This window comes from Tamandua tetradactyla, chromosome 22 (genome assembly GCF_023851605.1).
Source record: "Tamandua tetradactyla isolate mTamTet1 chromosome 22, mTamTet1.pri, whole genome shotgun sequence".
In the NCBI taxonomy this organism is placed as follows: Eukaryota; Metazoa; Chordata; class Mammalia; order Pilosa; family Myrmecophagidae; genus Tamandua; species Tamandua tetradactyla.
Window position 1 is genome coordinate 27,054,653 of NC_135348.1, and position 25,741 is coordinate 27,080,393.

The 25,741-nt window shown below is 40.4% G+C and overlaps 1 protein-coding gene and 1 long non-coding RNA gene across 2 annotated transcripts in view; one reads left to right on the top strand and one right to left on the bottom strand.

The window, feature by feature from the left end:
- The window catches only part of RNF150 (ring finger protein 150), a 286,002-nt gene extending 274,001 nt beyond the window's left edge, over positions 1–12,001 (top strand). The window contains exon 7 of the mRNA XM_077139966.1: positions 11,556–12,001. Coding sequence (XP_076996081.1) covers positions 11,556–11,674 — 119 coding nt within the window. The 3' untranslated portion in view covers positions 11,675–12,001. The remainder of the gene's footprint in view (positions 1–11,555) is intronic.
- LOC143666291 (uncharacterized) lies at positions 4,064–23,105 on the bottom strand. Its single transcript, XR_013167509.1, has 3 exons — positions 23,011–23,105; positions 5,279–5,432; positions 4,064–4,215 (listed from the first exon to the last, which is right to left on the bottom strand). It is a non-coding gene; the product is annotated as an uncharacterized LOC143666291 (long non-coding RNA).
- Positions 23,106–25,741: the final 2,636 nt, after the last annotated feature.

Genomic DNA, 25,741 nt, shown 5'->3' on the forward strand with positions numbered 1-25,741 from the left:
CAAGGATGGAGAGGATGTGGAATCCTGAGTGAAAGTAGCTAAATGTAGAATACATACTATTTGATTGCGTTTATATAAAATTCTAGAAAATGCACCTTAATCTAGAATCATGGTTCTCAACTGGAGGTGATTTTGCCCCCCAGGGGACATTTGGCAATGTTTGGACCTTTTTTGGGTGAAGGCGCTGCTGTCATTTGATGTTCTTCCAAGGAAGCTGCCGAACAAGCTGAAATCAATGCCCAGGACCAAGCCCCACAGCAAAGAATAACCAGGCCCCAGATGTCAATAGTGCCAGGATGAAAAACCCTGAAAAAGAGATACAAAAAGCAGATCGGGGTTATCTAGGGCCAGGGAAAGAGAACCCAGAGAAAACTTTTGAGGGAAACAGAAATGTTCAACATTTCTAAATAAGCAGTCAAGGTATTCGTGTGGTTTCACGAGTACATGCATACCTCATATCCCATAGAGCTCATCAAATCATGTATTTTAAGCGAATGCAGTTCAGTGTAAGTAAATTAAATTTCAACCTAATTTCTTTTTTCAAAACAAAGCTTTTAGAAGACTGGAGGAGCAAAGGGGTATTCCCCAGAGCCCCCAAGTATGTATCTACCATCGTGCTGCTGGTGCTGCTGCTTCTGTGCATGGAACCACTGGCAGGTCAGAATCAGGGGTCCCCCTCCCGCTACTTCTGTTGAAATCACTGCCATTTCTGAAGCCCACAGTGAATTGGCTGAACCAGAAGCATCGCGGTGTCCCCCTTTCCACCTGCCCATTGAAGTCTCATGCAATTGTCTCCCCTTGGAAGGACTGAAGAGAAAGCCAAGTTGCAGAAGAGTGTAGGAAATGCAGTTTCCAGCCTTCTGGCTCCCTGTGGAACAGAGGATAGCACAGAGGTGCCAAAAAGGGGTGGATACCTTTAGTGTATCATTCCTCACATACTAAGCTAAAGCCTAATCAAACCATCCCCACACCTTCACCTTATTTCCACTAATGAGATCCTCTCCACTGGTTTACGTGTAACCCACTTCAAGAATCTTCTTGGTTACTCAGTTTGAGGTAAAATTTCCCCCACTCCTTTTTTCCTCAGAATTTTATTCATGCCTCTATTTTAACATATACTGCTTGCATTAAATTTATTTAGATACAAGTCCGACCTGTTTTACTAGATCAAATGCACCGTAAAGGCAGAGCCCATGTTTAGTTCATCTTTACTCCTCTACAGTGCTCAGTGGTGCTGTACCTAACGGATGTTCAGTAAAATACCTGTTGAATAAATAAGTGATTAAATGAAATCTATAGATAATTTTACATGATTGCAGGAGTAAGTCTTCATGATTTATCCCCCTAAATCCATCTGAAGACTTCTCTTTTTTTCTTCTTTTTTCACTCCTTTTTCATTCTAACCCCAATTGCATTTATTGAGGGCCTCTTATATACCAGATACTATTTAATGCTTAAGGTTCTCTGTAGGTGGTTCTAATGGGGATTGTAAAATAAACATTGTGATGGTTTGAAGCTGAATGTACCCCAGAAAAGTGTATTCTTAAATCTAATCCATTCCTGTGGGTGTAAACCTGTTTGTAATTAAGACCTTTTGCTGAGGTGTGTCCCACCTCAATCAGAATAAGTCTTAATCCTTTTACTGGAGTCCTTTATAAGAGAAGGAAATTCAGACAAAGAGAGGAAAACACAGAAGCAAGAAACTGAAATCAATGAAACCTGAAAGAAAAGGGAGAGACCAGCAGACACTGCCATCTGCCTTGCCATGTGACAAAGGAGCCAAGGATTGCCAGCAGCCAGTCTTGGGAAGAAAAACATCACCCTGATGATGCCTTGATTTGGACATTTTCTCAGCCTCAAAACTGTGAGCACAAATAGAGTAAAAAGGTCATTCTGAAGGTTACTCTTATGTAAGCTTCAGCCAGATGCTGCAAATTGCCACAGTATGCCAAGCCCTAATCAATAGTATTTCTGAAAACCCTAAAGAATACCCTGAGCTTTATTTAAGACTCTATAAATGTTTTACTTAATGAGTTTATTTTTTTAGAAATTTAAGGCCTCCAGATTGTTCCTATGCCAGCTAAATTCTGAAACTCAGAGGAGCCAGCCTCTCCAAGAACATCAACCAGTTTCATTCCTCTATCCCATAATGCTGACAAAGTTAAAATGGTCATTGCCCGGTGTTCTAGTCTGCTAGCAGCTGGAATGCAATATACCAGAGACAGAATGGCTTTTAAAGAGGGGAGTTTAATAAATTGCTAGTTTACAGTTCTAAAGCCAAGAAAATGTCCCAATTACCACAAGTCTATAGAAATGTCCAATCAAAGGCATCCAGGGAAAGATACCTTGGTAAGAAGGCCAATGAAGTTTAGGGTTTCTCTCTCAAGTGAGAAGGCACATGGCAAACACAGTCAGTGTCTCTCTCATCTGGAAGGGCACATGGCGAGCAAGGCATCACCTGCTAGCTTTCTCTCCTGGCTTCCTGTCTCATGAAGCTCCCTGGGAGGCATTTTCCTTCTTCATCTCCAAAAATCACTGGCTTGTGAGCTCTTGTGGCTATGTTCTTCTCTGAATCGCTCTCGTTCTCCAAAATGTTTCCTCTTTTATAGGACTCCAGAAACTTATCAAGACCCACCCAAATGGGTGGAGACATTTCATCATCTAATCCAGTTTAGCAACCACTCTTGATTAAATCACATTTCCAGGGAGATGATCTGATTACAGTTTCAAACATACAGTATTGAATAGGGATTATTCTACCTTTATGAAATGGGATTTAGATTCAAACATGGCTTTTCTAGGGGACATACATCCTTTCAAACCAGCACACCCAGAGATCCCTGAAGATTGAGAGAATGATAAATGACAGGGAGGAAGATTAACTGAGATATTAGAATTTAATAAATGATTATGACTTATTAGTTATGAGTTAGTACTCATTATATAGAAATCTTTTTTTGGTTTATAGTGTATCAGAATAGCCAGAAGGAAATACCTGAAATTGTTGAACTGTAATCCAGTAGCCTTGATCTTTGATAGCGACTGGATAACTATATAGTTTATACCATGTGACCATGTGATTGTAAAAACCATGTGACTGACAATCCCTTCATTCAGTGTATGGGTAGATGAGTAATAAAATAAAGACATGAATGAAAAAATAATAATAGATCAGGAATATGGGGAGAAATACCCCTACATAAACTATGGACAGTAGTTATAGTACTACTTTAATAATCAGTTGTAACGAATGTAACTATTATTAAAAAAAAGTAAGATTACAAAAAAAAGTGTTATTATCAATTGTGACAAATTGTCCCTACCAATGCAAGTGTTGGTGGCAGGGTGGTATATGGGAATTCATATTTTATGCATGATTGCTCTGTAAATCCACAACTTCTGTAATAAAACATTTTCTTTTAAAAATGTAAGCAAACAAATTCCTGTTGTTGAACCCAACCCATTCAATGACATTTGCTTAAACAGCCTAAGAAACTAAAGCAGCCATTGACAACATAAATGCTCAATAGATTTTGCCCCCTTCCCTGCAAACTAACGCAAGAAAAATACCAGCCTTTCTGTTGGCATTTGCTAGGGAATGACGCAATGGAGGGACTGCCAGGGAAATCAGTAAGAAGTTTGGGCAATTGGAGAAAATCTTTCTCTCCTGCTGGGTTAAATGTCACAGGGAAAGGAAACCAATGATGAAGGGATGAAGTCAAATCCTAATTTATGCGCTCTAATTTAATATAAAAGCTTCCAGGGAATTCTCCTTCACCAAGTCCAGAACAGAACAAGGCTTTACACACCACCCCCTCATCTGAAAGATGAGAAAGAGTGTTTCTGATTTGACATCATCACACATATATTTATAATTATGGGGCAAGAATTCAAAAGGCAAGCATGCCAGTTATATTTGAACAGTTCTAAGAGTGCCAAGAGTGCCTCAGCCAGTGGATGTGTTTACATCATAAGCTTGGAATGCCAGTTCCCAAAGGTACCCAAGTGGTGTCTGTGAGAACAACTTAGTGGCCAAGTAGAAATCTAGCAGCTTTGCCATACCAGAATAGCACAGCTGTCAGCAGCGCTGGTTTGGGCTGAGATTCCATTCTGCCACTTTGGATCTGCTTGACTTGGGGCAAATGGGGTTCACCGCCATCCTCTGCAAAATGTGAAGCAATCATGGAGATGATCCTGTATCTCCTTCATAGTGTCCTGTAGGCATAACATAAATAGTGTATGTGACTGCTTAGCACAGTGCCTGACACAGAAGAAGTTGACGCATTCTGTCTACTATTGTCACTATTACTGCACAGCCTCTGAGGACAGCAGCCCAGAGGCTTGTCACTCACACAGCAGAGGCCACTCTTCAAAGGGAAAGTTCAACCCAAATCAGAAATGTAGCCCCTCAGAAATTCTTATTGAGCAAAAGGATGCAAAGGAACAAATTTGCTTATCGAAACACTCTACATTTGAAATCTATTTGACTTCCCCACTAAGAATACCACAGGGAATATATAAGCAGTGCCCCAGCCTGAAGGAAACTCGATATTCTGAAACGCTATTAAGAGACAGCAGTGTTATAATTCAGCCATTCTGGTTGAAAGTGTCTCCCCTTGGTGCTTTTGTATAATACAGGGTTGATTGGAAATGATGTCCTATTTTCAAGAAGATAAGTATCGGTAGCAGTGGATGGAAGGATGTCATTTTTCTTTGAAACCTTTTTTTTTCAAGTAGAGGGAAGAAAGTAAGCTTTTATATGAAGCAGAGCGGCTGTCAGCATGTGAATACCAACGCTGCTGGAGAATCAGGACACCTGGGGAATTGTATTCACCACCATTTATTTTCTCTCAAAACAGCGACCACTTATTCTGAGGGCAATGTTTGTTAATTCCTCATAGAGAAGGGCTTATTCCAGCCTGCCGCTGCTCTATGCTCTCTTTCAGAAGGCAGGCAGTAGAGCAAATACCAAACCTCATTCTAGGAAGGATCATTTTCTGCTTTAACTTTGAAAATTTGTCAAGAAACAATTAAGTGGGAAAGCAGTGACTTCACGTGAAACCTCCCGTGTCATTAACACATCCCCAGTGGAATGGAAACCAAAACATGTTTAAAAGAAAAAAAGTAACATAGCCAAATCACCTAGGATGCGAAATCTCTTAAGTGCATGGTTCTTAACCTTTTTTGGTTCCTTAGAGAATCTAATGGAAGCTACCCTCACACCAGAAAAGTGCAGATGTGCATATAAATATTAAAATGTGTATATAATTTTAGGTACCAGGACACCTCTGCAAGTTGATTGCTCCTTGGAACAAGAATCTCAGCTCTGAAGTACAGCTTTTGTCTGAGTTCATGGACTCCAGAGTCAGCAGACCTGGATTCCAATTCTGATTCCCATCCTTACTGCCATAAGATCTGGGGAAATTTTTAACCTGAAAATAGAAACAGAAATAAGAGTACTTCCCAAGTCATAGCTTAATTGTGAATACTAAATTAGAGAATATCTTTTAAAGCACTTAGCATGGTCCCGGGTGTAAGTACTCAATAAACATTAATATAAACATTAGTATTATTAGTTATGAAAATACAAAAGCCGGGTCCTACATGAACAGAAAGGAGCTTCAGTTTAATTTCAGTACAACAAATATTTACCGAGTGCCTCGAATCTATGAAGGAATGTAACAGAATTCTAAAATGGAAACACCCCACAAAGACACGTTCAAGTCTTATATTCCTGTGGGTGTGAACCCATTTGAAAGTAGGATCTTTGAAGATATGATTATTATTTAAGGTATGAATTCATTTGTAAATAGGGCTTTTGAAGATCCTATTTAAATTAGGTCAAAACGAATCAGGGGGTGCCTTAACCCAATGTGGCTGAAGTCTTCATTAGCAAAGGAAATCGGACACAGAAGTAGAAACCAGAAGAGAGCAGAAACCAGAGCAGCAGACACAAGGAAAGAGAGTGCCGCATGAGGAGGAGTGCCAGAACACGAGACTCTGTAGAAAGTAAACCCTGCCAAGGTGTTGATGTTGAACTTCCAGCCTCCCAAACAGCAAGGCAATAAATTCCCATCATTTAAGCAGCCAGCCTGTGGTATTTGTCATAGCAGTCCTGACAAACTAAGACAGTGAAATGGCCTGAACCAGGGAAGTGGTAAAGGCTGCCCAGATCTGCCCAAGAGCGGACAGGGCAGATCTCTGATTCTTGTATTCATAGAACTTGAAGGAATTTTAATGACTTTCCAGGCCCACAGTTATAGACTATTATATGAAACTCACAGATCTGCAATGTCTAGTCCACAAAAGGAAATCTGTGAATCTTGGGGTAAGCTTTTATGTATTAAAGACGAATTATATCAACCAAGTATATTAATGATTTATTGACCAAATGGAATTAATAAAACAAATTCCACCACTATGAATTTTCTGGTTAATTGCACTTAGACTGCTGATGGATTTTACTTAGCCTTAGATGTGGAAATAAAGCAATAGTGACGGATCAACAAAATAGGGGCCAAAGCTCCATTTATAATAGAGTATTGCCTGCCCACCATCTAATCTGATATTCGTTAACACTGTGATAAAGAATAAAGGTATTTGCTCAATCTGAGAATGAGATGAGTTAGGATCAATCTTTCAATCCATCCTAGCCAGTTCAGCAATATTTACAGTATCTCATCTTGGGTATGGATTTTTAATAGTGAGTCAGTCAGTGCCTATAAAGGAGGTTTGAAAAAAGCAGAGGCATTATAAAGAAAAGAAGTGAATTAATCAATGACACAATATTCTCCTATTTTTCCTTTTACCACCCTGGCATTTTTCAGGCTTTTTAGAAACTTTACTATTCTTTTGCCCTCTTAAGTTTCAAACACAACTTAGACCAGGCAGGTGACAAGATAGTAGAACAGACTATTTGGTGGCCGTGGTGATGTGCGGGAGTGTGTGCTTGGGTTAGATGGATCAACCCTGCCTCACCTCCCATCAGCGACTTCCATCTGAGAAACAGCCGTGTGTTGCCAAATCTTTCTTTTTCCAAGATAAACTACAAATATAAATCTTCATGTAGAGTAATATCCTGACTTTCAAGTGTTGGTAACTAATTCACATTTTTAAAAAAGACTCTGCAGGCCAAACAAACGTAATAAGGGGGCCACCAGTTTGAGTCTTTGGTAATGGTGCTTCTTGGAGTCCGCTCATGGCTTATCTTCTCACTCTACAATCTCTCCCCAGGGAGCCTCAGCCATTTCCGTGGTTTAAAATACCTTCCCTGTGCTGAAGCCCCCAACTGCATTGATAGCCATGGCCTGCTCCTCTAAATTCTAAAATCATACATAAAGCTGCCAATATCCCATTTCCCTTCAACGTCCTGCAGGCACCTCAAACATAGTATATGCAAAACTTAATTCTTTTGCTGTTCAAGACAGCTGATCTGTTCCCAACATCTGTTCCACTTTGAGTTTTTTGGCTCAATACATGGAACTGGTATTCCTCCAGAAATGTAAGCGTTTTATTCTCTGTTTTCCTCTCTCTTGCTGCCCTTCTCAAATCCAGCACTTTTCTGCAGATCCTTCTTCTAAAATATTTCTTCAGTTTCCCTTCCTGTCATCCCTACTGCTACAGAAAACCACCTTTATATTTCATCTTTTGCCACAGTGATTTTCTAACTGGATTTTCTCCACCCTTTGTCCTTTGTAACCCATTCTTCACCTAACAGCAAAGGTGATCTTTTGGAATATTAATTGGATTATATTCTTCCTTTTTAAAACCCCTCAATGTCTTTTCAGAGCCTGAAAAAAAAAAAAAAAAATATATATATATATATATATATATATATATATATATGTATCATACTACTGTGTCAAAGGCTCCTATGAATGTTTTTCATCTGTGAAGTGGAAATAAAAATACCTACTTCAAAAGTTGTTACAAGAGTCAGATAAGGGCAATGTTATTTTTACATCAGTTTTCCATTAACTTTTACAGGGAGGGAGGCAAAATTCGGTGAATATTTATGCTGTTAATAGCCACTTTACAATCCCCAATCAGTACCACCTACAGAGATCCTTCTAAATATTTCCCTACAGCTTGTACTGTAGTTTGTATTGTTGTGGCCTCAAAGTAAAACATCTGCCTTGATAAAGGATAAAACCCTGTTTTTAAAAATTATGGAACATATAGAGAATGTATGTGTGAAGTTTTCTCAATTTAAAAAATTGTGGAACAAACCAAATTCAATTAAAAACAAAACCTACTAATGAATAACTTAAAACGTCTTCAGATAGAATTTTTAAATAGAAAGCATTTACATGATAAGTTAGATGCAGCATTACCTCATAGAAATTGAACCATTATTTTTATTTTTTAAATCTTTCTACTTTTATTGACTTGAATTCATCTTTGCCTTGAGTTGTGCAGGGCAATTTTAATTTCCAAAATGGCACCATAAATTTAGCAGCCTTGGTTATAGCAGTCTCCATGGCCCCTTTCCCTTTCAAAGGTGAGAAGCTGGCACTTCAGGTAACAGTGAGCTCTGTCTCCATGCAACTATAACTAAGGTAGCTCGTTATCTGTGGCACCTTTTCCTCCTACTAAATCTATATGGAAGTCATAAAATCACTCCATAATGAGCAACATGGTGGATTCCCAGTTTGATTGTGAGCTGAAAGTGTTGGCCTCTTACAAGATGAACTGGTTGATGGGCCACTGGTAAGTTTCCTCTATAGGGAGTTTAATCTCCATTTTTTTAAATCTCTAGTAATAAAGAATATTTCAGTGTTCATTACATTTCCAAGTAAAAAATTCCCTAGTTAATGCGTACTTGCACTGAATATACAATAAGCAGGCCTTCTTTTTGGTCAAGAAAATCTTTTTTAAAAATCGCCTTGAGTATTTGAGAAAAGACAAAGACTTACAACTTTGTTTCTTAGTGGTAGTTCTATTAGACAGCTATTTTTTGATAACCCACCATGTCTGAGGCACTATATTAGCTTGCCATGAACACATACAGGTATAGGCCGTTAAATTGGAAAGGGCTCTAATTCTAGTCTAAACCTTCTTTTACAGACAAATACATATATATATTTCTCATTGTAAAAGTATTGCATAACCCTGAATAAAAGGAGTGGATTGAACAAATGAAACTGCATCCAGTCTCCTGAAACCCCATGAAAAGGGATTTTTTAAATGAAGCTGCTAGTATGTGTGTTTACATATCTATACATATACATACATATATATATACCATATAGTTAACCAGTTAGTTAAATCCTTTAAGTTCCTGACCAATTCTTGTGACTCTAACTAGCTTCTTAATTTCAGGAAATCTAATGACAATTCCTGAATGGATATCCACATTATAACATAGCTGATTTGAAATCAAAGTAGTCTGGGACAACTACTGGCGAAATAATACAGATTAATAACTGGGAATGACTTTCAAATTTATGAAGTAGAAAATTATGAATGGATTATTATCTATTTTCACTCCCAGATTATATCCAAAATGTCCACAATATTTTTTCATTTTCTATTTTTAAAAATAATTCCTTTGATCATTTATTTCATTGTTCACTACTTAGAACATATTCTACCATATTTTAATATTCAGAGAATGGACAATGTGTTCTGAAAATAACTTCCCACAATATAGCCTTAAAAAGGGCTTCCAGTGTAATTTTCAGTCTACTGAAACCATATGAAAAGGGATTTTTAGGACATAGATATACATGGCCAGGGAGAATGGAAGAAGGGACAAGAGCAACAAGATTTGGGCAACTGGAAAAAAATATGAATGTGTGGGCACAGACGGAGTGGGCCTGTGCAGCAGGGCTCACGGCAGCTTGCCAGTGTGGAGGGAAAACTATTTTGGGGATGGGAACCCTGTACTTTCTGCATGATTTTTTTTGTAAACCAACAACCTCTCTAATAATGGAAAAAAACAAACAAATCAGAGGAACCGGGGGAAAACATTCTGTCAGGAACCCTGGAAATTCTCACCCCACCACCTTGCTGAAGTCACCACGTCTTTCAGCTCTGTTTCTTCTGTAGGGAGCATAGAAGAACTTTTGGTTTTAGAGCTGTCTGTATGCAACTTGCCTCCCAGCATCCCCTGTCTGTACGCCCCATCTTGACTTTACATTTCTATCATATTGAAATACACTCTGTTGTCCACCTGCACAAGGCTCCCGATGAATTGCAGCCATCTGTTTGTACATATTGTCGCTATTACCTAAAAGATGCCACCTTCCTATTCATCTGTACAAAATACAAATTATCCCTTAGGACTCAGTTTAGCCATTGCCCCCTATGAGACGCCTTCTCTGACCCAGCAAATAACTTTAGCCTTCTGGCCTAGTGCTGTAATGGCCAGTACATTCTTCATCGTAGTTGTGTTGTACTTGCCCAGTAAATGGTCTGCCTGCCTACAACACAGTAAGTTCCCTGAAGCCAGGTATTCTGTCTTACTCCCACCTACATCCCTAGCATCTAGCATAGCACTTGGCACACAGTAGGGACTCAATTAAAATGTCTTGAAAGAATGAATGACAAAGGCTCATTGCAGAATGTTTAGGAATAAAAACAGGAAAAAAAATGAAAAGAAAATAAATATAATCCCCCCCAACTAAACACAATTCTTGTTAGTATTTAAGTGCAATTGCTTTTAGTTAACTCTTTCTGCAGATTTCACTGCATATAAAGCTTTGAATACTTCTGTTTTCACTTAACAGTGCACTGTGAACATTTTCTCATGAAGCCATAAATTCTTCAGAAACATTAGTGGCTATTACAAGAAGAGTATCCTTTAGGAGTAACATATTCAGCCTTTCCTCCACTGTGCAAGTTACTTGCAATGTTGTGCTGCTATAAATAATGCTTAAATGAATATTTTTGCATCTCTGATTATTTCCCTATAATATATTCTAGGGGAAAATTTTAGAGTTTTACATGTAATATATCCAAGTTCCTACCTCAGTGTATCCTTTGTTGTAACACCTTTTTACAGAGTGAAAGTTCATAGACAAAAAGAAGTATCTCATTTTTATTGGTCATTTGTGTTACAATCGTCTGTGAATTGTATACCAGTAACCTTTGCACATTTTTCTATTGGACTGTGTTTTTCTTATTGATCTAAAAGTTCTTGATGTGTTAAGATACAATCCTTTTATGGTGAAATTTTTACACATATCCCCAGGTTGTTCTATACCTTTTCGTTTTTCATGCCAAATGTCATGCCCATTTGTCAGTCTTCTGTGAATTCCACAATTGTGTTTCCATGTAGAATGTCTTTCTTCACTTAGATATATAATTCCCCATTTAGATATAATACTTAGAGCTTTTATTTTCTTTGAGTTTATTACAGTATTGTTTTTACATTTAACTCTTTGTCCCATTTAGAATTTATTTTTGTGCATGATGTGCAATAAGGCTCGAACTGGAAATTTGACAAAATAATGTATTCTTCTACTACCTTCCCTTGCCTTTAAAGAAATAGCCAGCACCCAGAGACACAGCCCAGTGTTTACCATGAACTTTGCTTTTTTCCACCCCTGCAGGTGAACAAGAGCCAGCGGTAAGCAGTGATTCAGACATCTCGCTGATCATGGCAATGGAAGTTGGACTTTCTGATGTAGAACTTTCCACTGACCAAGATTGTGAAGAGGTGAAATCTTGAAATGGCAAATATACCAAAAGGGATGGTAGGGCCCAAGGAAAAGGAAGGGAGGAGTGCCCCGAGACCTGGACCAGGCACACACACCTCCAAAACACCTTGGCGACTCCAGGGTGCTCCGTTCAAGAATGGTAACGAAAAGCAATATCCAAAGTCCCGTTAATCAGGATGCAGTTTCTCCATCTCTACAACAGACCATGGCCTTCGCAGCTTGGCACCTGAAAGCTGATGTTCCCTCCCATGTCTTTGCAGACAGTGTGTCAGAAGCTCCTAAAACAGTGACTAAAAGGACGCTTGTAGGGTTTCTTAGTTTCATTTCAGTCTTTTCCAGTCCTTCAGTCTTATTGTCCTTCTTTCTGGAATGTTGTTTGATTTCTTTAGCCGTTTCTTTTTAAAAACTATTTGTAGTTTACATCCACTTCTCTGTTGTTTCTTTTATTCACCCCAGCTTTTATACAAGTTCTGCTTAGGAGCGCCTGTTCCTGCTATGATCAATTTGTATTCCATCTCTGAGATTTATGGCCTTGTCCTCTCTCAGCATGAAGTGTGCATGGTTTTGGGAAGTGCTCCAGCACCGTGAAATAGTCTAAAAGCCGGCTTTCATTAAGAATCTAAATTCTTTTACGTGGGTCTGGAAAATCCCAGCTGCCAGAGACCCCAACATTAATCTCTGAGTCTGCTGAGGCCATACTGCTCATTATATGAAGCAACATCATCCTGGCTTCCACTTGCCGAGCTCTGCAAGAGCCCACATGACATGAGAGGGGTCCTCTCAGGGGAGGCACTTCAATTCCTCTGGTTTGTACGGTCTTTGGCTGCAATTCTGAACACAGAGTTCCCCTGCAGGACATTAAAGCTAGTCGTTACAGCCGGAGGGCTTGTAGCTGGAGCAGCAAGCCTAGTTTAAAACCAGGTACCCCATAGTCTTCACACTGAAAGCAAAACGCCTGTCGCAGTGGTTTCCCTAGGGCTTAGAATGCATCTTTTGTTACTGCCTTAAGTGGGTTCTGCAGGAGGGTTTAGAAAAGATCCAGCCATTTCGAGACCAATGGCAGACACGATGGTGGCTGTGGTGGTCGCTTAGGTTTTACCTTTGCTCCCACACACTTCCCTTAAACCTTGCCAGACCACAGCAGGATTTCAGTGAATCCTTAGCAGATAGCATTCCAGGGCTCCCAGAGTTTGTCTAGATAGCAAGTTAATAAATGAGGTGCGATTTTATAAGTCCTTTGATCCAAAAAATGCAATGTGGGAATTTGCTAAATCAAATTTATCCTGGCTGAGAGAGACAAAAAGGGAAAGGAAGAGAGGCAACAAACAAATACTAGAACCTACCAGTGTTTTTAAACCGTTTATGTTTTTGCTCTTTTTTTTTCCTAACTATCACAGAGATGTGCTATTTTTTTTCAGCAGGCAATTTTGTAATAAATTCATACTATCCAGGTGCAGAGACGACTGTCAGTTGCCTGGCTAAGGAAGTGAATGGTTTCTTTGGATAATCAGATGGATCACTTTATTAGCTGCAAGAAGTTGGCAAAGGCCATGCCGCTGCTTGGGTTAGCTGCAAAAGTTTTTCTCACTGAGTTGTAATTTATATGTTTGATGAGTGCTTTCCAACTTTGTTACACTAATACTCATTCAAAAACAGAGTTTGGTTCTGCTGGAAAACCTTGCTGCCTGCTGAAATATGGGAAGTTTACCTTTAAAGGGAGACCACTGGTTGCTCTTTTCCATCACCTTTAAAGATCTCCTATTTGATGGTTTGTAAGTAGGCAGCAAGGCAAGGAAACTGATTACTGCCTTCCAAAATGTCACATTTCTCTAGGAGTCTAAAACTTCTTGTAAAAAAAAAAAAATACAATGTAGCACGCGTGGGAAACAGGCAGAGACGTGTGGAGAGCTGGGAGCCAGGAACACAGAGGCCTAAAGCAGCCATACATTTGCTGGGCTTCAGTTTTTCATCTATAAAATCAAGGGGGTTAGCAAGAAGATTCCCACTGCTCCCGAGGACCACTGATGAGCATTTTGTCAGGGGACCCATTTTTTCGTCAATAGCGATGACACAGAGCAGACTTCATAGCTTGGGAAAACAGAGTTCCTTGATACAAAACAGATAATAGCCTTTGAGTTTTGGCATTTGATGCTGCTGAGAGTGGATATCCAAGTGACTGAAGTTTAAGTCCAAGTGGGAGTTGTTTTCTTTTGCCTTGTTTTGAAACTGCATGTAGACACAGGGTCTGCAGTCTCTGGTTGACCAGATACCTTTATATTCTAGTTATGAGTGCAGAGAGTGTCTGTGGGGATTTCTTAGCTTCTCAGGTGTTTCTTTTTCTCAGTCAGCATAAGCCTGTATCACCTACCCACTCTTCAGTCAGCTTTGCCCCAAATAAATTCTGGTATTAACTTAAGTCAAGTGGAATTAGAAGGATACTCCAGCAGCAAAAAATATATAAGTACCCTGAGAGAGCCTTTTGAATAGTATAGTCCTCTCTTTGCTGAATGTCATCTTTCCCTGCCAGTGGCCAGTAAATCAGGAATTATTTGCATATATAAGCCCTGGCTCCAGCAGCCTCTTATACGATGCTGCACAAGACAAGGAGGCACCCAAGAGGCCAATCTCAGGCCTGTGAATCTAGCCCCAGGGAGCTCCCACTGCAAACCTACTGAGCCTGGGAGGTTTGCCCTTCAGGAAAAGTTGTTCCTGGAGGATTTTCTGTGTCTTTGGTAGTTAAAGGGAAGTTCATCTAGCATGGAAGAGTTCAAAAGAAAGGGAAATAGCCCTCCCTTAGGATCATTTTCATTGCTTGTCCCCAAAGAAGAGAGACCCAGTGGTTCACAGATCAAGAGTGTGTGAACCATCTAAAAGTATATGCAGACTTTATGTGGATTTGCAGGTGTACAATTTTCTGTAGTGAGAGTCAAGACCAACACTGGCCAATAGAAATATAATACGAGTCACAAAGTTAAGCTAAAATGGTCTAGTGGCCCCACCTTAAAAAGAAACAGGTGAAAATCATTTTAATGATATGCTTTATTTAATCTGATGTTATTGTTTAACATGGAATTCATGTGAAATATTTTGCATTCTTTTTTTTATACCAAGTCTTCTAAATCCACTTATAGCACTTGCAGACTCAATGCAGAATAACCACATTTCAAGCACTCAATAGCCTCATGTGGCAAATGACTACTAATTGAACAGTGCAGATCTAGAACTTCTCCAGAGTCTCACAAAAGAAAAAAGGTTAAAACCTTAATTACCTCTTGAAAGAACTAGATGCACCCAAGTTGCCTAATGAGAGGCCTGTAGACCAGTTTATTTTGGAATGAGTAAAGATTGGGCAGCCCTTTCTGAAATGTCTGCTTGAACTTTCTCGTCACACCACTGATGTCCGGTATCCTTCACTGGGACTGCTCTGACCAGTTGTGTTTTTAAAAGTCACACAAACCATGTTGATTTCCAGCAGAAACAAAATTACGTCCCTCAAGTCTATGACGAACCTTCAGTCTAGTTAGTGATTTATGGCACTTAGGAACTGAGGAGAAATGCATACTCTGGTCATCCAACTTGACCTTAACTTCTAGGTCTTCTCATTTGGCAAAAGGCCTTTTCCCTGACTCGGTGTCCCCAAGCCCCTCATGGATTTGGGAGGAAAGAGTGGGAAGGTACATATGACTTCACGTGGCCTTGATAAAAGTGGGTCTTTGGAGCTAGTGATCATCCGTGTCTTCTTAGTGAACTGTGACCACCTCCTGCGGCCAACCTTCAAATCAGAAGTCAGTATTCGCCTCTCCCCAAGGCTGTGGGGGGAGAAAGGGAACATTTCATTCACTTAGAATAAGTTAGGCTCACCTCTTGGCATTGCTACCTCTTGTGTTGGCTGGTCCCTTTGGGAATAACTGAGCCCTGATCATGAATAGAGCCTCTGAATACTGATTTCTTCTCCAGGGTTTCATTATCAATGAAATGTCAATTCCTATCATCTAGGCAGGGAAAAGATTTGGAGAAGGTTGAAAGTTAAAATTGGCAAATAAATAAATAAATAACCCTACCTATTTTGTCATTGCATGGTAACGATTGCTTGATTGCAATCATGGAGGCAAAGCTCTGTCCAAAGAGTTTCTTTTTTCTTAACTTTTCCCACTTTCTAGTGGAAACATACCTGGAAATTTCATGGGTTTGGTCATCGCAACACCCAGTGGCCACTTCAGTTATTGCTCTAAATCCCTGCAGCAACCACAGTTTCAGAACCAAAAACAATGACAGATAGCTTAACAAAGGATTCTTTCTTATTTACAAATTTCACTTGTATGGGAGTTCTTACAGAGCATAAAAATTAAGTGACATTTAATTATGCATTGAAAGTATCACCTTTACCGAAAACAATGAAATTTCATTAAACCAAAACTCTTAGAGAAAATTTGGGTTACAGAGTCACCCCACAATGGAGCAAGTGCAGAGCCCAAACTGATGCTAGGACCACTGAGGCAATTCCTGGTGGTGGATTTTTGTGGGGATTTTTGTTTTGTTTTGTTCTGTTTCGTTTTTATTCCATCACTTAAATTTCTGTCTCTATTCTACCTGTGCCTCTGTTTTGATCTCTGTTTTTCTTTGTCTCTTTGACTGCCCACAAATTCACATTCATTCTTTCCCCACTTTCCTTCTCCCCACCCCTGCCTCGCCCCACCCCCCTTATATCTTTGTTTTCTTTTTTTGCAAGAATCTCTCAAATAGCATTCAGGGCAAAAAACAGCAGTGACTTTAGATGTATGGAATTAGTATCATCGTTATGATTGTGTTGTTATTAATTTTCTTCTTTTTATTGTGCGGCAATGTCTTTATCTGTGATGAGAAAAACCAGTTTGTTGTTGTAAAGGCAAATTAAGATGCTCCCTGATAGAGTTAGCCTGATTTTCACACCCTTCTCATATTATTAATTTGTCCTTAAACAACCGAGAGCTCTTGCCTTTTTAAATTATTATTATAATTTTAGCCTTCCTTACCAAAAAAGTCCCCAAGGCAAGTAAAGGCAAGGTAACAATTAGCCGAATATGAACTAAACTCAGTATGTCCCACCCCCAGCAGCTGTAACCTGCCTAGTTCACCACAGGCTCCCAGAGTTAGGGTTTCTTGTAAAGCCTTGTGGGGTATAGTGGATCCGAGGTCCACTCTTGTTTCTTAACATCAAAGCACAAGAACTTGCTCTCAGTAAGTGACCTGAGGCCTCTTCTTTCCTAAAATGGGGAAAGAGGCCCAAAGCGATTACCCTCCTGTGGCCAGTGGGGCGGAGTTTCTTGTGCAGGGCTCTGCACCTCAGAAGAGGGCTTATCAATGCTGTGGCATGGCCGGAAAGGCTGAACCCACCTGATGATGGCAATTAAAGGAGGTGGGGGCAGTAGGCTGCAGGAAGTCAGAAAAGAGGGTGGCAGGATGCCCAGTCAGGGAAGGACACGGCAGAAACGCTTCCGCAATGGACATATCGTGGGTGCACTCCCTGAATAAATGCTTATCCCCAAGATTTAGAACTGCCTTCTGTTTCTTTGTTTATTTGTTTTCGGGTATTCTGTTTGCTTGTGTGTTTTTCCTTGAGACACTCATGAATGGCACGGCAAAAAAAGGATGGGATTGCATGACAAAGAAATTCATGCTGAGAAGCAGATAGCAGTTTCCAATCACTTTCCTCTCCCCTTTCTCTGCTTTTCTCCTTGTTTCACAACCCCTTGCCCTTTGTAAATAGTAACAGCGATTTGTAAAGACCCACAGGTCAATATAAAGACCCACTATTTAGTGCCACTTTGTGTCTTTTGATGGCACTAAAATTATTATCTGCAGAAGTAATGAAGTGGTCCCAGATCATAGATGTGGAACATTCATTACCTGGCCATGTCATTGCAAAAATGGCTTATTCTACAAAAGAACACGCTGAATCAGTCACACCTCTCTTTACTGCCCTCTGAACCATGGCTGTCTCAAGTGCTTCATAATCTAGTGGCTTTTTCAGAAACTTCAGTGATCAAAGACCTTCTAGTCCTTAGGTACTATTGAAGTTTGCACTTGCTAGAAAGCCATTTGCCGCATGGCCACTTTGATAAATATTTGTTAAAGAAAGAATATGCATCTCTCAAAAGCTCTGCAGAGCTGAACAGAGCAAGGGGGGAAATCCACGGAAAAGGGCCCTTCCTCTGAGTTACCCCCACTCATGGCTCAGCATTCTCTGTGGCCTGTCATCTTACCGAAGGGGAGGGTTTGGACAAGCAGGAGACATGTGAGGATCATGTGTGCTCTATAAACCAAAGATTGCTCACCATCCAAATGGACGCATATTTCTTCCATTGGCCAACTTAATTTTCTCCTTGTGTTCTCATAAGTAAAAGCGAAGATGAGTGGCATGTGGAAGGAAGCTCTGCAATTTGAGGGAGTTTTCCCTTACAGGCAGTGATTGAACCGTACTGAAGCCAGAAATCTAAAAGGTATAGTAGCCTTGGAACCACATCATCTGTAAGAGTCGTGCCCTGTCCCTTTTACTCTCAAGTTTCCCACAGATCTAGTGTTTTATGGAACTCTGAATGTTGTTTGAGAATGTTAAGATTTTAAACAGCCAAAGAATTTTCATGTATAATTTTCATGGGTAAGAATTAGCAAATTATAATGTATCCCACTCTTTAAACTGTTGCCTGAACTAGTTGATAGTAGAGCGATTGGAGAAGGACTGGCAGACCGGCTTATCGGTCTGAATTTGCATTGGCATAGCCAGAACTTATTGTTTGGCAGGATGAAATTGCAAGGGGGCAGGGCGCCCTCTGCTGGAATCATCTGCTTTATTCTTCCGGCAAATTAATTGGACTTGGGTCACCATTTCTTCGCCAAGTAATTTGCCTTTCATGATACAGTAGTTGAGAATTTGGTCCCTGTTTACCAAAAGAGGAAAGAATGCCACAAACTCTGAGAAGTGGAATGAGAAGCCCCCCAGAAGATCTCTCCATCAGCTGCCCTTTCTTCTGCAAAATGTTGAAGCGTGTTATTTGCTCTGTTTTCAAAGAAGATGCATCTGGCTGAAATGTTTATGCAGAATTATAAGACAAGGGCCTGATTATTTTGTAATTTATCTCAACCTTATTCTTGTGAAATTGCAAAGGAAGATCAATAAACAGACTTCTTTGATATGAATGTAAATGGTGTGAAATACTGACCTGTTTTGTACATGTATATAATAATATATTTACTTCCTGCTTTCACATTACTGATCTGAAATGGTTATACCATTTTATAATTAGAAAGAGATGTAGGGGTGGGGAAGGGTGGGGAGGGGCTGTTATTTTTATAGTGGGATGTCCCTTATATTTAGAAAACTTGAAATAATTTTGTACTTGTGAAAAGTTACATTCCATCTATTTCCTGGAAATAATATGGGTACTGTTCTTTACAATGCTCATGGGCTGGGAGATGATTATTCTAGTTTCTAGGGAAGCCTCCCAAGCATTACGTATGTGACACCTGATTTTGTAGTCTGCAGACCATTACCAGCAACTGCCAGTTTTAAAATGTGAAGGAAAGAAAAAATCCCTACCTATTTTAACACCAATCATACGCCACATTATTATTTTCCACTGAAGAACCATCTGCTGCAATGAATTAATTAACATGGCATCATTAAATGATCTTTTATACCTCCCGATAGCAAGAGGAAATTTCAATGGATTTATTTTTGCTTAGTAAACACACGTTGTATGTTTTTAGGGTAAAATGAATAAGGTCACAGGTATAATTTCATCTGGATCCTCTTTTCTAGCCAGTTCTGAAGATCATATATGTGAAGTTCCAGTGCAGCTTTTATCTGCAGTCTCTATACTGAGATTTTGGTCTTCTGACTCAAAAATCATAGAAGTCACTCCTGATGGCATTTGCGCAAGTAGTTTTTAATTTGAGCTTTGTTAGCTTTTAACTAATGAAATACTGTCGTCGTGGATTATGCAGCCATTTTACCCAAACGTCATGTTACTGATAAAGTCACAGGCCTATTTCAGTGGTTAGTTAAGGTAGTGTAGTTTTGTTTGTTTGTTTTTCTTTTAAATCCTTTTCTCCTTCTTGCTCCACCCACCCACCAGCCCCCTCAGGCACCTACCCTAGTCCTTCCAAAGCACTTTATATATCTCTCTTTAAACACACAGAAATCAAGAAAAATTCTCTTTGGGATTTGTCTTCTTTTAGGGGACACGGACTTTTTATTTTACTTTATTTTCTTCTCTATGTGCTTGGAGTGCATAAACAGATTGTCTCATACTGGGCTAGTGGTGAAATGTGTAACGATGGTAGTTGGAAACCTTCAATCGTACAACATGGCTATTTTTGTTACATACAAGATTATAATGTAAATAAGTGCAATCGTGTTACTATGGACTGGTAAAATATATATATATATATTGTAACCATAAACATTTTAAGACAAGGATTGTGAATTCCATTGCAAAATTTTGTTTGGTTTTGTTTTTTAATAAAATGGAATCAGATGCTGGTGTGTGTGTCATCCATATTTCCTAACTGCGCTGCCTGCTCCTGAGTTCCAGAGGCTGTTAAAACACTGACAGTGACAGTTAAATCACGTTTATGTTAAAACACACACGCACTCAGTGGAATTTTAATTTCTCATTTTCTTCAAGTAAGTCAAGTACCAGGCACCAGTCATCCTCTAAGCTGAGTCCCTGGGAGTGGATTGATTGAAAGATTCTGAGCAGTTCAGAGGAAGAAGCGACATTAAACTAGCTTGAGGGGCGGGCTGGAAGCGACCAGGCAGGGTGGGTGCCTCGTGGGGCAGGTGGCCTTATCCCCAGGGTTATTATACTCTGGGCCTGTCAGATGTGGGTCAGCCAGACCTTTTTTTTTATGTTTTCTTTTACACCTCTGAAGGATTTTTAAGTGGCACTTCCTTGAAATGAACAAGGGAGGTCTAAGAAAATAGAAAAGAAGGGGGCTGCCAGCCTGGGAAAGGTACGAAAGGAGGGACACCCCTATTTGTTACGATCCCTGCTATGAAACTCTCTTGCTCTTTGGCCTGTGTGTGGCCAACCCAGGATGCCTGCTGACGTCCCCTGAAGGAGCAGAGAGAGCTGGGAATGCAAAGTGCAGTCCAGCGTAGACCCGTCCACCTCTCCGGGAGCCACTCAAGGAGCTGGGGAGTCCACAGAATCTACTGGGAAAAAAAACTCAAACTATATATACTGAGTGCTGTGGTCTCCTGAAGCTCCTTCCTACCCAAAGGGAGAACGGCGATGCAGAAAATGCTAAACGTTAGCGCGACGGAGGCTTGCGCTCGGGCCAGTTCAGACTGAATTTGCAGGTTCAAACATATTCTAAGGGGACACTTAGTAAGGATAATGATTGTGCCACAGAATAAGTCGCTTTAAACTACGTTTATGTTAGCATTATGTCAATCTTTATCTGCACAGAAACCTTTTGTCAAGCAATGAAGCTGGCATCTGAGGGTTTTATCCTATCACTGAGGATTTAGAAGCCATCTGTCAGGACTCCAACCTCTGCAATTTTTCTGATAAACCAGAGGTTCCTACATTGAGCAAGGTGCTTCGTGGGCCACGTTGTGGGATATGCTGGAAATTATAGCAAAGAGCCCCAAGGTCAACTAAACCGTATTAAGACTTCATAAAATACACGACCGTGATTAAAAGCCTTTCAGAAGACCTGAGAAAAGTCACTTATTTCACTCTGCAAACTCAGCTTTTCAGAACCTGATTCATGATAGAATTCTCCTTTTTCAAGGATCATATTGAGGATTAGGGGAGAAAAAGCCCTGCTGGGCTTCGTTCCCACCTCTCTATCTTGTATAGCCACAACCTCTTGCTTCCTTTCTCCCAATGCGCTGAGTTTACCCGGAAAATGTCAAGCATGCAATGTTTGCACTGCCAGCCTCACCTCGAGTAGACGTATCCCAGGAAACAGGTCACTGGGCACTGCTTACACAGGCCCAGGGAGCAGTGGGTGGTGGCCGTGGCTTCCTGACACTGCCCGGGGAAGGAGAGGCCCCATCCTCCACCACCCCAGAAACTCCACCGTATGGGCCAGCCAAGCAGCGTGTGTCCCTTTGAGAATGGAAAAGTTAAAACTCCCCAGAACTTTGTAATAAACCAGCTAGGCCCGCTTTACCACTTGATTCCTACTATTCTGTTAACGTTTACGTCTGGGTAGTCTGGGCGAAACTACTAACCCTACTCAAAAAGTACAAAAAATGCGTTTGCTTCTTTTCTAAGTTTCTTAATTCCTTCTATTGTCAGCATTGCTACTGAGCTCCTTGCCTTGGAGGATGGAGGCTTTGTGCCAGATTAGGGGGGAGGTAAATTATTTATGCTGTATGATCATGACTATCCGTGGAGGAGAGAGAGCGCCGGCTGATGAGACATTTGGGTGGGCTGAGAAAGGTTTCGCATTTATGAGACTTTTTAGAACAATAGTTCCATCATCCTTAGCAACCCAAGAATAGAAATTATTGCACCTCTTATTTCATCAAATTCACTGGTATAGCATCTCCTTCAAGTCTCAGGATGACTCTTTGTTCTTGACTGTGAAAAAAATAAGGGACCTCACACTGCGTGGCCACAGGCCGGGGAATCCCGGTGCCCGCTGGGATTAGATCTCCCTGCACTGATTTCCACTCACAGGGCCTCGCGTGCAGCCTTCGGGCTTCCAGCAGTGGAGGTTAGTGTCCTCCGACACACCCAGAGGTGCAAATTAAACCCCCCAAACATCCTCAAGCTTTTCTGCTGTGAAAGACATGCCCTTCCCTCTCCACCTGGGAACTTCCTGAAGATCTGACCACAGCCAAGACCCCTAACCTAATTGCCCCCTCTGGGCTGCTCTCTAACCATCTTACCCTCTTTGTTCTTAAGGATCATTTACTGAATAGTCAAGGGAGAAAGCGGGGCCAGCTTTCACTGGTGGGCAACTGCACTTGGTTGCTACGGGAGCTGTATACACAACACAGCTGTCACTGATATTGTACATCGAATGGGAGCCAAGGGTCTCAAATCTCTAAAGGGAAAAAAGAACGTAATTTAGAGCTTTGGAAGCAGCATCAATATCTACAAATAAATGCAAGAGCAGAGAAGTTAATTACAGAATGTAAGCACACTATAGAGGAAGACATGAGAATAAAATTACATCATTCTGGGCTCTGCGCCTGATGCTTTGTCCATCGGCAAAACTCCCAGAAAGTCTAATTTCAAGGGAATTTTCTCTGGACAGAGGGTACAATGCCGGTAGCTAACTATATGTAACTTACAGACCTTATTTTATGCCATGGAAAATTAAAGGCGGTCCATTTGCCTCTTACCGCTCTGACGTTCTCTCTTCCTCATTCTTTCTGTTCAAAACCAGGATGAGGAGAAGGAAGGGGGAGAAGAAAGAGAGGATGTGTATCAGGGACAGAGGCAGGGCTAGGACTTTGGTGAGGTCTGCACAAACTGGGCAGGAACGGGCAGGGACCTCCAGACTGCTCAAAATCTCAAGACAGAAAGCAAGACGCTCTGAACGTTGGTTTTTGTTACATTAATAGGAGGATTATTTTATAATCAGGAGGCACTCCCTGATCTAGGACAATTCTAATCTGGATGCAGAATCAGAAGGATGTGTTCGCCCAGGGACACACTCACAAGGACACACACACACAATCAGTCCCTGGTGAGTGAGCCCTGCTGAGGGCTGTCTAATTTTAGCCGTGCCTGAAAGCTGATTGCCTTAAAAGCCCCAGGTATGACTTGAAAGTGGCTAAAATGAGACATTTCTTGTTGTAAACAAACAAATGAATTACTACATTTGTGATCTGTGACAACCACCACAATGCTTTTTTAAAGTCAACTAAACACTTAAAGCAAAGCTTAAGGGGAAAAACATTCACAATGAGTGTGATTACGTTCTCGACTCACCCCTTCAAAATAAAATAGATTAGAAAAACAACGAAATAAATGAATACATAAACAAACAAAATAAAATAGGTTATTGTGTTGATTGAGCTTTCCAAAACTGGCTCTCAGGCCACAGCCTGTCTTTCTCTTAGTCCCTTTTATGGCAGTGAACTTGCTTTGAAAGGAAGTGAAGGAGAGCTTTCTCATGCATCGTAGGGGATTAGATTTCCAGAGAAACCCCCAACTACCGAATGCCTAACAATAATGGATAAAATATTAAAAATCCCCTCTAAGATGCATTGCTAAGCTGGCAGGAAAGTAAGAGAAATTCTTGAAGACCAGAAACTATAGAAAATCCAAATTTACCCATAAGGGAAAATGAGCTCAGAAGTGGGGTCTGCTGGGCTCATCCATTGACTCTGACAGTCTAGGGGCCTGTGTGCCTTTTTGTAGAGGCACATTACTAATATTTTGCGAACTTTATGGGCTACATATGGCCTATGTCACTGCTGCTGCTTTTCCTTCTTCTTTTTTTAACCAACCCATTAAAAATGTAATAACCACTCTTAGCTCAAGAATGACACAAAAAAAGACCGCAGAAAGGATCTGTGCTTCCTGCTGGTGCCAGAGACAAATTTCCTGAACATGGGAGATTAGAATCAGAGACCCCCCCCCCACAAACCAGCACCCACAAAAACTGATGCCCTTAGTGAGTAAATCAGAAAAAATATATACCTTCCAGATGGAGTTGGTACAGATGTTTACCAGTGTTAGTTCTAGGTAAGGAGGAAAAAAAAGATAAAATCTCCCTTGAGATGCCCTAACCATAAACAAGCCTCTCACAGTCTATGGACTAGACTCCAACTACCTGAGTGATCAGAATTCCTAAAGTACAAATTTAGCTTAAAGTGACCCCAGATTAAACCTTACACAAAGCTCTTGCAAACTCATATCCTCACTGTAAGAACTCTTTATCCAGTCCTCAAAGATATTCCCACAAACCAAGGTACAAGGAATCATACATTTTAAAACATAGAAGGAAGCCAACCACAGCAAGGAGGAGGGAATCAGACTCAGAAATATTGGCAATGTGGGAAATGTCATGTACAGGATATAAAATAAGTGTGCTAAGGAGCCCTCCGGATGATTCTGATACACTGCAAAGTTTGAAAACTATCATTCCAGTCATTTCCCTAGTTTCTCCCTAATGTACTTTTTCTGGTCCAGGGTTCCAGGCAGCAGTATGCATTATATTGAGTTATCATTTCTCCTTAGGCTTCTCTTGGCTGTGATAGTTTCTCAGACTTTCGAATGATCTTGACAGTTTCAAGGGAGTACTGGCTGGGCATATTAGTGGAAAGAATTGCACATTGAAAAATTGCTGTTATTGACACTGGAGAATAAACTTAACAGTGACTTAAAATAAGTCCCTAAGTTTTATGATTACTGCTATCATAAAGATGTTAGTGATAATAGCAAACACTTGAAGGCATCCTAGGCACTTGGCAATAGGCTGAGTGCTTTATATGCATCATGCCATTTGACCCTCACAACAACCCCTTGAGGAAAATGCTATTATTATCCCCATTTACAAACACTGATGCTAAAGCTTAGAAAGTCACTTTCCCAAGATCACACAGCTAGTAAGTGGGAGAACTGCTCACAAATCCAGGTGTTTCTGGCTCCTAAGAGCTGTTCTTTGCCGTCACATTATGTTGCCCTGCTTCTTCCAAAGGAAAAGCTAGTGCTCAGAAATCTGTTCTGTAACAACTTCTTGAAGTGTACTTTGAAAATCATTGCTTTTTCTTCCTGTACTTTGTATTTATGTCATATTCAGCTGTATAAAAAGTTAAAAAAAAAAAAAAGGTAAGCTAACAAGTTTTCTTGTTATCAGAATAAGATGAAACGGATTTAAATTCGAAGGAAATACAACAAGGACCAAAATGAAAAAAGGAAGCTTACAGTGGAGGCAGCTAGTGCACGGTCCCTCCCTGGTGAAGTTCAGTGTCAATAGTAATAAGTCATGTTGTTCCTAAGCCATGATGTGCTGGGAATGGCACTTCATCTCTGTGGTTTTCCTCCCCCAAACCCGTAACTCCAGTCTAACCAGGAGGAAAACATCACACAAACTCAAACTGAAGGGTATTCTAAAAAAAAAAA